At 37.2% G+C, this 14418-nt stretch overlaps 1 protein-coding gene across 12 annotated transcripts in view; it reads right to left on the bottom strand.

The window, feature by feature from the left end:
- DMD (dystrophin) overlaps nucleotides 1-14418 on the bottom strand; it is a 1046004-nt gene that overhangs the window by 113368 nt on the left and 918218 nt on the right. For all 12 annotated transcript variants that reach the window (XM_077171917.1, XM_077171927.1, XM_077171925.1 and 9 more), the window contains one exon: nucleotides 5677-5737. In XM_077171917.1, coding sequence (XP_077028032.1) covers nucleotides 5677-5737 — 61 coding nt within the window. The remainder of the gene's footprint in view (nucleotides 1-5676; nucleotides 5738-14418) is intronic.

Below are 14418 nucleotides of genomic sequence, written 5' to 3'. Positions count from 1 at the left end.
TATCATTTAGGTTTTTGTGCCAGACAGCATGAGAATTTACATCACATAAAGGCAAACTGAAAAGTATTGTACTTTTTCTTTCCTTCACAGTAGTTTCAATTTTGCTATGTAGATTTCAGAATTGAAAGACAGGAAAAAACCATAATAACTATGCTTTTGAGATGTGAAAATAATTTTTTTATTTTTTTAATTTGGTAGATAGGTTAACTGTTAACCATATACATGGTTTTCAAAGCTTGCTCACAGCTTCACTCACTACATATACATAATCATACATTATTTATTTATGGTTCTCCATGTCTCTCTCTGCTCTGTCTGACAGATATTTCCTACTTCTTTTTGTGCCTTGTACTTATCTGCATTCTGCAGAAGAAACAATTAACCCAAGTGATTTTCTCAGAACAGCATTTCTTCACTTTTTATCTTAGCAGAATTTAATTCAGATACATTCATTTATCCTGTCTCTAAGTTGAACAAAAGTAAAAGAATCATGGCTTTAATCTGTTTGCTTTTACAATGAAAACTCAGGGGTCTTAGCTTTTTTTTTTTCTGTGTTGAAATTCTGCATGGTTAAACAACAATTGAAAGGGAGATTAAAAAATAAGACAACAAAGAAGTATGTTTATAGAAACTGGCCTGCTAGATCTCCAGTGTGACATAGGAAAAGAATGAAGGATCTAAAACTAGCAAAAAAATGTATGTCACAAGCTGATGCATTAAATGCAAATCAAATATTCTCATAGGAAACTACAATGTGGAAGAGAGTGAGCAAGTGGAGATGCCTTGTCCTTGGAGTAAGCTCACTGCATAGCTAATTTATAGAGAGAGACTCACATGGATCTTCTCAAGGAGTCAAAGCTCCTGAGAATCCAGCTTTGTCCTCAGCAGGACAAAGTTCAGTGAACTGCTATAATCTCTGTAAGAAAATAAGCTTGGCTGGGAAATAACTTGGAAGGTTTCCTTTGTGGGAAGCACTGAGATGAAAGACTACTGTATTTTTGCAGAAGCATTTTAAATCCTTCAAAAGAATGGGCACAGCAAGAGGGTAAGAAGACAGACACTATTAACTGGCAAGCTAGATACACGGAGGAAGAATAATGTCAAAGATTAGTACAAATATAGAAGTCACACCTACTAGATTTCAACACATTCACGATGGCAGGACTACTGAATATTTTTTTAGAGAAAGGATGTTGCAGACTTCAATCCCACTCCTCCTCTTTAATCTGAGGCAACAGAGATCTCCTAACACTGAGTAATGGGCAAATGTGCAGAGCAGAGGATGAGAGACACACAAGAGGGATCCAGACATGGTTCAGAGCAGAGCTGCTTAATGTCCCCTTGTGCCCTGGGAGGACAGACACTGCAGAGGGACTGGGTCCTGCAGCATGACCAAATACTTCCTCTGGTGCTGCAAAATGCAAACTAGACACTTGATTTGTTACCTGTCACTACTTTAGAGCAGCTGCTCTATCTGTTTGATTGGAGGATAAGAATATGCAAGTGCATGCATGCACACGTGAGATCCCTTTCATCAGGGGTGAGCTCTGCTAAAATGTGATCTAACCTGAATTACAATGTAAAAATCCGCAGCCTCCCTACCTTTATTATCTGCCTTTTTTAGAATTTGAGACTTTTTTTTTAATCTTTAGACACATATTCAGTAGTCTTTGAGGTGTACATTTCTTCCGTTTGCTTTTCAGATTTCTAATGTAGAGTAATTGCCTGTTTTGTCTTCTAAAAACTTAAATTTAGAAATTTTAATGAATACCTAAAACATTAATAAAGAGTACAGACATGCCTGTGCCTGCTTCCTTTCCATTTTCTAGGTTGCACTGCAGTAAAACCAGGATCAAGGTCTTCAAAGAACAGGACTGATTAAACTGAAAACTATATTTTTATAGTTCTCTCCTTCTGTAATCTAATGAAACCTTTACATTTTTGTACCAGACACAAGGAATATATCAAGGAGAAAAAAGATCAAAACAAAAAGGGTTGGATAGAATGTGTTTTCAAGCAATTTTACATGTTTTACCTCAGAGGCAAAGCAGAGGGTTTTTAAACTCAGTAGCACCTCATGGTCTGAGTGAGTGCTCAGTGCCCTGGCAGCTATGTCCACTTGGGATACTTCTGCTGTCCTGGAACACAAAAACTAGATTTCCTCAGTTTGCTGGATAAGAGAAAGCTGGGGCTGAAGTTCTGGTCTAGCTTGTCATCTCCATAAGGAGGGAAGCACATGAAGGGGTGGAGGGAAATGCAGCAGCTGATGCAAGGCCATTGAAAGGCAGCTTCCATGAGGCTGACAATAGGCCAAGAAAACACCCAATGCCAGGGTGCTTCAGGCTTCAGGAACAGCTGAAGCAGGTTGTACACTGCTGATAATTATATTGTCCGTGGCAACGTTGCCTAGACAAATACAATTTGAAACAAAACAAAAAAAAACCCGAAAACCAACTGGTGTGAATAAGCTCAAGAGGGAATTATTGAAGCTTTAGAAGCAACTAGTTACTACAGATTAATCAGCTGTATATTTTAACCAGGAAAATCACTGGTCTTGAAGATACCTAACCATAAATAAACATTGGTGCTGAAGACTTAGCATGGAGCATTGCCTGATTTACAGATTATTGAGTGAAATATCATCACAAATGGAAAAGTGATGAGATAAAACATTTAAGCATCAAGGGAAAAACAGATAAAATGAAAACCAGTAAAATGTGTAGCAAATCTGGTTGATGAAGAGGGCTAACACTAATATTCTAATATTGATGACAGAAAGAAAATTATGTAAACATGAAAAGAATGCTACCTGTATTTTCTTAGCCGTCATGAATTTCTTTTAGAGAATTAACAACTAATAGAAAAGTAATGCCTCAAAGACTATAAAAAAGAGTATGGTTATTTTAAAAGCCAAAAAGGTACAGAAAATAATTTTGTTGTTTGTAAATATGAAATATGAGTGATGAGAATGAATGGAAGAGAAATGACTGAGGGTATCTGGAGACGGCAATAGATTTATCAGCTCAGTAAGATGCATTAAAACTTGACCACTTTGTTTTCCATCTCAAGGACAGCAAGTTTTTCTGTAAGAGACATGGCTAAATTAAAACTTTAATTAAACTAGTAATGTATGACAGATGTACTTGACCCCTTAGCCAAACTATCAGTAATTTGGTACAGGCTCCAAAGCAAGTAAAGACCTGAGCTGTATCCAGGCCAAGAACTCCTCTAGAAACTCCCAAAGGGGCAGAGTGACCCAGAGAGCATCGAAGCACATGAGCTTGGAACAGGGATTGTGTGAGTCATGCATGCACAGCAGGTGGCTTTCCAAGGGTCTTTTATCAAAGAACAAAGAGGCTGTGGGTACAAGGAGGCACACACATACCCTTCCTCCTGTCTTAAAGTTGACTACAAGCCAACCACTTCTGACAGCCTCAGGGAGGCACCTCAGGGAGCTCTCCCTGCTTGGCAGCATGGCTGCAGGGCAGTGACCTGCCCTTGCCCTGGGACAACTCTCAAGGTCATTCCTTGAGGCAGAGACCTTCCTACAAACAGCCAATCTTTGGATGAGTCCAATTCAAATTCTCTGGACTGCACAGCAGTGACTCTCCCCTGGAAATGGGACTCCTCTCAAGGACTGAGATTCCTTACCTGAGACTAAGAAATCCTTCCTTACCCAAGGCAGAGAGACCCCTTATTTATTGATCCTTGGTAACTGGCTGCTAGCATGCTGAATAAATATTAATGAAATCCATGAAGTTAATTCCTTTAGACATATGCCATTGTCCAAGTCTGAGACTAAGTCTGGACCTAGCCACAGCTAAGCTCCATCAGGAATTTAGAGAGCAAGGGGATCTGCTCTGAAACTCATGACCCATTGGGAGGGTCTACTTTACCCATGGGCTCTTTGGTCAATGTATAAATAATTTGAAATAGATTTGAACTTGATTTTCCTTTGTATAATGTAGTAACTAATAGAGTGAACCTTGCTGTTGAACTTTACTAAGATGCACTTTTATAAATTCATATTAAACCCACGCTTGTTAATACCCCTGACAGTGATTCTTCAGGCAATCTGAATCACTCATTTGTGACAAACTACAGCAGTTGGCAGGATCCTAAATCAGGATCCACAGCATAATGCTACAACTGTTTATGGCTATTAAAATGGTTTTAAAAGTGAACAAAATAAACACATTCCTTTGAATTTGTAAATGGCCTAGAACAGTAGACTAAAAAGTAGGAAGGACTAAGCAAGACCAGCATCAAACATTTTAGCCAGTTACCTCTGGCTGCTGGGTGTGAGTAGCACAGGCAGAGGTGCCAAGCACAGCATGAAGGGCATTCTGTGCCTACTTCAAGAATTGCCAATCTCCCCTCCCCATAATGGCAAGTCATGCCATGTGAAAGAGAAAAGGAGGATCTTCACCTTTATGTTAGTGCCATAAACTGAGTCTTACATGCCAGAGCTTTGACTTTCTTTCCAGCCCTCCTCTGGAAGACTGCCCCTCCCTTCTTGACAGAGCTTTCCAGTTTCTTTGTGACTGTTCCATAATTCATGGCCAAATGCAAACATCAGAAAACTTACAAGATTAATGCAACAGTAAACCAGCTTAGCCAGGTATAACTGAACCTCTGAACTGCACCACAGAGTTTCCTTCATGCATAACTCAAACACTTGTTCTAAGGCTGCTGTGGAAGTTCACCCTGTTGTGAAAGTTGCAACTGAAGTGCACTGCAAGAGCCTTCTGTAACCAAATGGCTTCAGGGACACTGGTTGAGCTTGCAAAGTGTTTAGGGAGTATAAAGAGGAACCATGGAAATAGGTGTATTAAACAACACCCATGTCTGTTACTCGCACTACAGTGTTTATAGCTGGTATTGCATCACCTGTTTCCTTCAGAAATAGGGTAAGTAGTTCAAAGCACATGGTACAGGTAAAGAACTCAAAAGAGAAGAAAAAATATATTAAACCATCTTTTTTTTTTGTTGTCGTGTTGTGGCTCTGTTTAGGGCATGTGAAGCAGGTAGGTATTTCCAAATTGTGATTTTTTTAAAAAATGTTCTTCTAATTTGTTGTGCAGCCACATCTTTTAAAGTAAACCAGCTTAATTTGGAAGCTAAACTCAAAAAGATTAGGCTTTAGGGACTAGTTGCCCCTTGTAATTCCTCAGCTATGGACTTTACCACGTAGTGTCCCTAAAGAAATTCATAGTACTGAGTATGTGCATTTAAAACCATTGCAAAATATTAAAATTATTAAGTAATTACATTATTATGAATCATTTAAAAAATATAGGGATAAAAAGCCCCTAGTGTATCACATTTACAACTGCAATTCAGAATGTCGGGGGTTTGTTTGGTTCTGCAAAACCTGCCATACACAGACACAGAGGGCAACAGCACAATTTAAATTATAATCCAGGTACCTCAAAGCTTTACTTCATTTGCAGGTGATTTATAGCAGCATAAACCCAAACAACTTACAAATCAGGGCATCCTACTGTGTTTTTAGATAACTAGCACACTTCTGTGAGATGTATTGCAGGTTTTGTTCCTTTTTGTCCTTCCCATTTAGACACTATAGGAGCAGTTCACAATCATTTAAGAAAATTACTGACTCTCCTCTTAAATAAGAAATGAAAATAGCTGGAATGAATTACTGTTTATACTCACTTGATATAATACGGCACTTTGTTTGGTGAGATTGCCCTCTCCCAGGGGCCTTGGACAGAAGCTGTTAACAACAAACAAATAAATAAATAAATAGCTGCACACATACATTCATACATACAAACATACCTAGAAGAGAAACGTGGAGGTCAAACAGGAAAGACAACGTTAATCTCTAGAATTACAATTTTTCTCTCGGCCACGTTGATTCAGGTCTGTTTGCTCAGTTGCCCGTGAAGGCAGGAAGGATTAACCTGCTGTTCTGAAACCTCTGTCCTAATCTGAGAGAAATTGAACTCATTCAGCTGCAAAGATAAATACAAAAACTCCTTGAAAGCTAAGCTCACAGAAGAGATATGAAGCAGAGCAAGCAACATATCCTTCTGGTGTGTTCTCTTGTAGGATTCCTCCTGCTAAGGTGTTTGACTGGGTTTGCGTCTATTTCCTTCCTTGTGTGGTCAGCACAAAGTCTGGTCTACTTCTAAGAACAGAATTATGCACTTGTTTACATTTTATGTTGAGTGAAATTACACTGAGAGACCATCATATTTTGTTTTTATTCTCTTGCTGACTTGCTCTAAATGGTGGACATTTTTATTCTTACGTTACTAATTGTGTCATACTGTCTTCCAATAACAGCAAATAATGGAGAAAATGACAGTGTGATCACAACAAATAGAGAGGAAATAACTTTGCTCACTTTTGGATTTCATGGTGTTATATGTCAACATCAGTTTACAGAACAACGAAAATATTTTGTAAAAGAGGTTTCTATAAAACTCATTTGACAAAAGAATTATATTTTTTTTAATTAGAGGCAGAGATAATTTATATTTAGGCCATAATCAGGGAGATATTTTTTTATTAGGAATTTTTTATATGTCAAACAAATTAGAACCAAGATTTTTCTTTCTTTAATATAATGATTAAAACAGAAAACATATGAAAAGTAATCTAATGGAGAAAAAAACCCAGCCTGTTGGCTTCACCCAGTATAACCTTTCTTTTTAGTGACCCCTGCTGTTCACAAAGGAAAGCAGCTGTTACCAGGACAACTAGGAATTAGCTTCTTGACCATTTGGCTCTCCTTTCTTTCCCTCTCTTACTCAAAATAGATACTTTAAAAATGTCACTCCCAACCTACGTTATCAAAATCAAAAAATCACAATACATACAAATAATAATTAAAAAGATACATATTTCATCTATTTTGTACCAGATTCACAGAATTCAGTCTGTAGAATGAAGTATAGTTTCTCTCTCTTGCCCACATATTGGAGCATGGACAAGAGTTTGAGGAAGGAGATGAAATGTGCTTCTAAAATGGCTGTAGAGGGAAATCTCACTAGTTTTGCACATGAATTGTGAAGAAGGGTTGGAGGGAGACTAGGGATTCCACCGAGGGGACACCAATCAGCCATGGGAGAAACTGGGGCCATTATAGACAGTCTGAGGAGGAGAAGGAAGAGCAGGTGGGAACCAGGATACAGGCTGGGGAGAAATTTAATTTCATATAAATTTTGGACAATGCTAAGAAGCTAGGGAAAGGAAGGAATATGTTTGGATGAAAGAGAATCATAAAAGGGTTGGAAGGGACCTTAAAGATGACATAGTTTCAATTTGCCCATCAAGGGCAGGGAACCTCCTGTTAGATCAGGTTAATCAGTGCCCCATCCACAATGGGGAATCCATGACTTCTCTGGACAACCTTCCATTGCCTCACCTCTCCTGCAGTAAAGAATTCCTTCCTAACACCCAAACTCAACCTATCCTCCTTCATCTGAAGATTGTTTCCCCTTGTCCTATCACTACATGCCCTCGTGAAAAGCCTCTCTCCCTAAATATGATAAATCTGTTTCAGATTGCTGATGGCCAAGGAGTTCTGAAAATTCTGCCTCAGCATCTCTGCACGTTCTGCTGTTGTCTTCAACCCCCAGCCAGCCATCTGTAGCTGAGTGTCATTGCTTTCCTACTACTTACATTTACACAGATTCATGTTCTTAAAAGAAGAGAATTACATTTCAAAGGTATGAACCATGAGAATCAGTAACTCTCAAAATGTGCAAGAAACAGAATTTTAATTACAGTGTTAGATCTCTTGGAGACCAGCACACTGCGCTGCCATTGAAGGCTGTTGCATGGCCCACAAACACAGGACCACAAAACCATATGCACTTTCAAATACAAATACTCAAATATACACCTAATTAATATATGAAAAAATAACCCTTCTTGTGCCAGGCACTGCCCTTTAGTTCTGTGTTCATGGACTGTGTGGCTGAGGAGGCCAAGGCTATTGTTCCTGGTAGCACAAGCTGCAGCTGCTCAGTTTCTGTGCTCTGCCACAGCCTCAAAGGATGTAAAGATAAAATCTGTAATGTGATTTGTAGAAATGTAAAAAGTATCAAAAAGAGAATATTTTGTAATGTTTTGATGTTAAAAATCTCAAAATAACCCAATTTTCAGGTTCATACAGAATTCTTAATCACGATGCTTAAATATTCTTTCTACTTTAAGAAGAAAAGCTGCTGTAAATATAATTTTGATGACTGCTTCAATATTCTCCATTCTAGATGGCAATAGGAAACAAAAGCTAAGGAGTTTGAGAGAGATCACTGTTTCATTTTACACTATCAGTTACTATGTGATTTCTTTACATGCTTTCATTCAGTAATTCTAACCTAATGTGTGCTAATTTGTGGTCCATCAACCAGCTCTAAAATGCTTCCTCACTGACAATTGTACAGTTCTTACCCATGGCCAATGGCATCACATGAAAAATAATTCAAATCAGATTACACTAAATTATCATTTTTGAAAGCAAAATACCCTTCAATATTAACTAAAAATTGACTTTCTTACATATTTCTCTCCCAAGAAATCATTAATATTCCCAATGGGAATACTACCAAGTTACAGTTGTTCCACTTTAAGATTTGTTTTTAATTCAATAGCTAAAGGACAGAATAGAATGCTGCATATTTTTCAGAAGATGTATTTCATCTGTTGCTTCTGAATTAATCTGGGTAAGAGCTTTGCAGTCATAACTTATTATCACAGAATCTTACATATGATAGTGTTCTTTATCCATTAGAAGAGGAACAAATACTTTTGCTTTCATGAGAGCTCAGTGCTATAGGAATAACAAACAATTCTGTGATATTCTGCATAATTGGATTTAGTATTCCTTCAAGAGGTTGCTGTGAAGCTGTCTATAATGCACTTCTGGTTTCCTGAGTGATTCTAACCTCGCATAAATTTGAGTTGACAAAAAGTGCAGTACTTTTTACAGCTATACACAGAGAATAATCATTTCATTTTTGGCAGAAGCCCAGAAACTAAGACTAGCTGTTTCTTATCTTTGGTTATCAGTACAGGTTTACTATCCATTACAAAAGTAGTACAGGTAAATGGTTAAGTCTACCTAAATGTCTTGCTAGCAAAGACTTTATATATATATATATATATGCTGTAGTATCCCTTTGTGCTACAGCACTCAAGAAGCAGACATTTCCTGTTTGCTGAGAGTAATTCTAAAGTGTTTTATTGCTTGAGCTTGCACAGTGTAAGAACCCATTACCATACACCCAACTACTTTCAATGCTGTTGTGACTGAAATTAAATACCACCACAAAATACAGGGCATTTTAAGAGTGAATTTAAATTTCTCTACGCTTTATTTGCATTGACATACATTTTAATGGTTACCTAATTTTTAAGTTTTATTTCTTTCTGTAGGTGTTCTAAGAGCTGAGACTTGTTTTGCCAGTGAACACAGCTCTTCCTGGTAAGCAGACATTCTTGTTGGCAGAATGTATAGTGAAATGGTGGCATGCTGGCTCTCTGAACTTCACTACTGTTTTAATCTATGCAGGGATCTGAATGAAATATTAAACAGGACGATAGTAGTTGATACTACAAAAAATAATCTTATAAATATTTCACTTTAGCAATGCAAACATAATGAAAAATACATGTATGTTTACCAATGGTAAACTATTTCTCCTTCAGCTATTCAAAGAGTAAATTTGGTCTGTCCACATTTAAATGTTACTCTCAGTGGTCCTTATTTAAATAGCACAGACTTTTAGTCAGCATATGAGTGTACTTTTTCAGTTCTAATAAAAAAAATAAATATTTTCACTTAATTTTCACTAAGGGGTTTTGGACAGAAACCACAAAGAAGCATTGTGTAGTGTTCATACACTCTTACATATATCCTGTCAACTAAGTTTTTCTCACTTTGTTAGAAATTAAATATATTTATTATATATTCCTTTTAGCATCATGGTAGTTAAAGGTGAGCTCATTTTTACATCCCCATTATCTTGTTTGGTGGCCATCATGTCTGTAACTCAGCAAGGTGCTGAATTATGTTCACATTTCACATTTAATGATAGTAATTCTCCAATTCAGCCTGGAAATTCTACCTGCATGATGTGTGTGACAAACTGTTCTTACCTAGCATTATCATCATTAATACCTTAATACGAACATAGAGTTAATAAACTGTTTATTTATTCACATGAAATTTGCTTTGATGGCAATTATTTTCACTGCAGCAAAGCATGGATTTGGTGGCTTCAGATGAAGGCAGGCAGGGAGAAAAAAAAGAGATGATCTTTGCATCAGGAAAAGACTCTGATTCTGAATCAGAATTTCCCATCTGTGTAAGCTACCTTAACTTTTCAAAGAAGATTCATTGAGTACTACATTTTGATTATTTTCAGATAACACCATTACAAATGAGAAAATACTGCTCTCCAGAGACTATAAGGAGGTCATGCTTTTCCTCCTTAGAGAACATGCTAAAACAATATTTCCCTACCATAATCAGTGCATGATGCAGGCTGGCAGGATGCCACCTCCAAAATGTGTATCTGCATGGCAGTGACATAATAGAAGTGTTTGCATAACCTGCAAGCTCTTTGAGATCCTTTGAAATAAATGTCACTATGTACCTGTAAAAGATAAGGGTTTTTTTCAGCTAATATTTAGATTGATTTCTAAATTATGTGAATTTTTTATTATTCTAGTAAGATTGATGAACTGAGGTCTAAAATTGCTCGATGTAGCTGAGAAACTGATGTCAGAATACATCAGCCACTCAGCTGAGAAGCTGCAAGGCAGAAACATCAATCCAAACCTGCCTTTCAGAAGGTCTGCACAGCTTGGGTTCTGTTCTTCTCCAAGGCCCAGCTGTACATGGGGATGGATTCATGGGCATTTTGGAAATAAAGAGCCCATTCTCCAAGCTCAGCTTGGATTCTGCCCTTCTCAAGTCCAAGCAAACACTCACTACTTCCCTGGAACACCGTCAGTGCCGTCTGTCAGCGTAGCACACGTGCAGACATTTACCAAATACATTTAGAGCATGCCTAACCAGAGAAGAAGTCATCTTAAATGATTAAAAATCTCTAAGAAGAGACTTTTAGTCATTAAAAAAAGTTCAACATGTGGTCAGAGCCAATTCTGACAATCATTTTAGAAGAGTTAAAAGAGGCATTTCCATCCTGCATTTCCTGCTGGAATCTTTATGGCCAGCTTCAGATATACCATCTGCAGCTTAGGGTCAACATTATATGGTAAGACCTAAATAATGCACACCTTTAATCATGAACAGTGTTCCAGAAGTTTCCAAATGCCACTTTGTATTGTGAAATATAAAATCCATCTAGTGCTCATTTTCTTAAATGTCACATGACTGTAAAATGGCAAAAATACAATTGTTTAATAGCAGAATACTGAATGAAATAGAGCAAAGAAATATAGATAGAGTTCATAATGGCCCACCTACAGGTACTCCACATTGCTAACTTCTGTTGCATTCTTATGCTCTTAAAAATGGAGTCTCTAAAACTGGCTGATCAAATGAGGTTATAAAAAGGCCTAATCAACTTGGTGGTGATTTTTGGCAAATTAAATTAGATAAATAGAAAATACATCTTGGGTAAATATTCCATGTCTTACATAGCAAAACAGAACAGAAAAATTCTGATATCCCTATATAGAATATGCCTGTTGTATCCTAGTTCTGGAGCTTGAGGACAAAGGAATGTCCTAAACTGAACACAATAATAATATAATACATAATGAAAAAATGAAAGCTCACTGTAAAATTAATTCTAATAACTTTATTCCAAAAGTAAGCATAAAGATAACCTCTCAAAATATGTCAATGTTTTACTACTCTTAAAGACTGTTAGCAATCAGGCCAAGGCAAGAACTATCAACAGCTGTAGCTATGGCCATGATGTTCTAAACAAGGGAGAAATGGACTGAAGGCATTTTCTCTTTAAACCTGATGTACACCTCAAACAAGTCTTGAGGTTGAATTGGTGCCCAGTGTTCTTAGAAATTCACCATGATAATCACAATGGCAAGACCTGTGAAGTATATTTGGTTTTGTTAGTACTTTGCTAGTTTTTCCTTTTTCAGAAGCACATGTATTTCCTTTACATTTATACTGAAGTAGAAAAACAGTTTTCTAGCAATCAGGCTCCTCTAGTTAATATGACCATATTTAAATGTATATAATATATGAATACCTTTTTTATAAATACATTTAAATACAATAATAAAGTCCCTCTGCTTTCAGAGGGTTCTCAGAGTTAGGCTGATTTGTCTGTGTCCACTTATCCTCTATCTTTATTCTACTACCAGGTGATATTTTCTATTCAAAACATTTCCTGTGATATCTAAACATATTAAACCATTTTGCCAAAGGACATGGATGAATGCACATGTTTTTCAATGTTTGCTTGTCATATATATCTGAAAGACAATATGATATAAGGTATGCAGTGGCAAATAAGAGAGAGAGATACAGTTGCTTGCACTGCAAAATAATCTATCAAATGGTTGGGTAATGTGTCCTAAGAGTCATAGAGCCCTCTCATTTTTAGACTTGGATGTCTCAATTAGGAGGACTTGCCCTTTTAAAGACATCTGCCTGTGCAAGAAAGAGCTTCCCTAGTCTTTGCTTTGCATAATAATCTGAGCACTCACACAGAAGGTGCGAGAAGTGAGTACTTGACTTCTCTCCCAAATCAAAGAAATTCAGAGCCACAACTCCAGTTTCTCAGGAGAGTGGGTTAAATAACTGAAGGAAAACACAAAGGCACAGAATAAGAAGAAAAAAGACTCAGATCTGAACCTGAATAGCTCTGAGCTTATCCTGAGAAGGAGGAACCTAGGATACACAGCCTACTCCTGTGACTGTATTTTTTATTTTTAAGCAACAATTATCTGCTATAAAATGCAGCAGCTGCACTCTGATCACTTATAACACAAACTGGTGGCTCCAGCATTTGTCATCTTTCTGTTTCTGAATGAAAGCTGCTAAGGCTGCCTCATCTTGTGTTGAATTAAGTGCTGCTCTTACTGACAAGTCCAAAACTGAAAGGCACAGTGAGGTATCTCCTGTTAGGTATCTCCAGGTCCTAGCACAAATTTAGGTACGAGGATGTAACAGTCTGGTACTGACATATGCAGACAGCAAAAGCTCGTAGCCTGGGAAATATGAATCACAAAATTTTGGCTATGGGTATATCAGCCTTTTAGCCTTGCAAACCTAAATGTTCTTTCTATTCCTTGTATTCACACAGGTTTTTTTTTTCACGTTGATGAAAGTCCATGTTGTCTGAGCTTGAAAACCACTGGAATCTTCCAGTCATAATCCTAAGTAATTGCCAGTTATATGGTGAGCACGGTTTCATGCAGTCACTTCACTGACATGCTATACTTACTAAAAGATGGCTCATACTGGGGCTGGACAGTAAATTACAAGGTTTGCTCATGGTTTTTAAAGATGTAACACCTATTTTTCAGCAATCACCAGCAATGCACATGAATGAACAATCACCAGCAATGCACGTTAAGAAGTGTGAGTGATTGCTGAATAGCACTGCAAATGATATTAGAAACAGTCTGACATCAATGCTACCTCTCATTTATTGCATCTCAGAAAGAGTAATAACTATTGTGACATACAATAGTTATGTGTGGGTCTTCCAACAAGAGAAATGAATCTCATTTTTTGTAAGAGGCACAATCACAGAGAAAAATACAGATGAAGTCAAAACAGTAAAATTATTCCAGAGGAGTCACTGAAAACTTTGGAACTGGCATTGTGCTTAAAATTTGCAGATATTCTTTTTCACACCTCAGTTACTGTATATAATTCCCAAATTAAGCACCATCATCCATGAAAGGATCACGGATTTTTCTTGTAATTACTTTGCTAAATATTTACAAGTTTCTTTTTAATAGAAAGATCTTATTTTTACAGTGGTTTTACACCCTGATTTAGAGAATTCTAATTAAACAAGTGTAATTAAACAAGTCTAAGCAAGTCCTTCAAAACCAACAAACTCACTCCACAAATTCATGATATCAAGTTTTTTCCCATTTAATACATTTATCAGATGTATCTTAACTATTGTTGTGAATTCTGTGTGACCTCGGCAAGGAATGAACTGAGCTGGAGCTGGGACTCTGTGGACACTGGCAGAGCAAAATGAGTTGGGGGAAGCCTGAAAGGCAGAAACTCAAGGAGTGGGGTGAGAAGCCCATTAAAAAATGTAGAAGGCCTGGAGAGAGGCAAAGTTCATGTGAAAAGTCATGGCCAGTTTTGATAAGTCTTTTACACTTGAGGCAGATCCAAAGCCGTAAAGGAGAGAGACACAAGTGGATCCCATTCCTTTGCCACTATCTATCTAATTTACAACCAGGAAACATCTGAAT

Source organism: Agelaius phoeniceus, chromosome 2 (genome assembly GCF_051311805.1).
Source record: "Agelaius phoeniceus isolate bAgePho1 chromosome 2, bAgePho1.hap1, whole genome shotgun sequence".
NCBI classification, from domain to species: Eukaryota; Metazoa; Chordata; class Aves; order Passeriformes; family Icteridae; genus Agelaius; species Agelaius phoeniceus.
The sequence above is the reverse complement of the archived record's forward strand: the minus strand, read 5'-3'. Positions and strand labels throughout refer to the sequence as shown.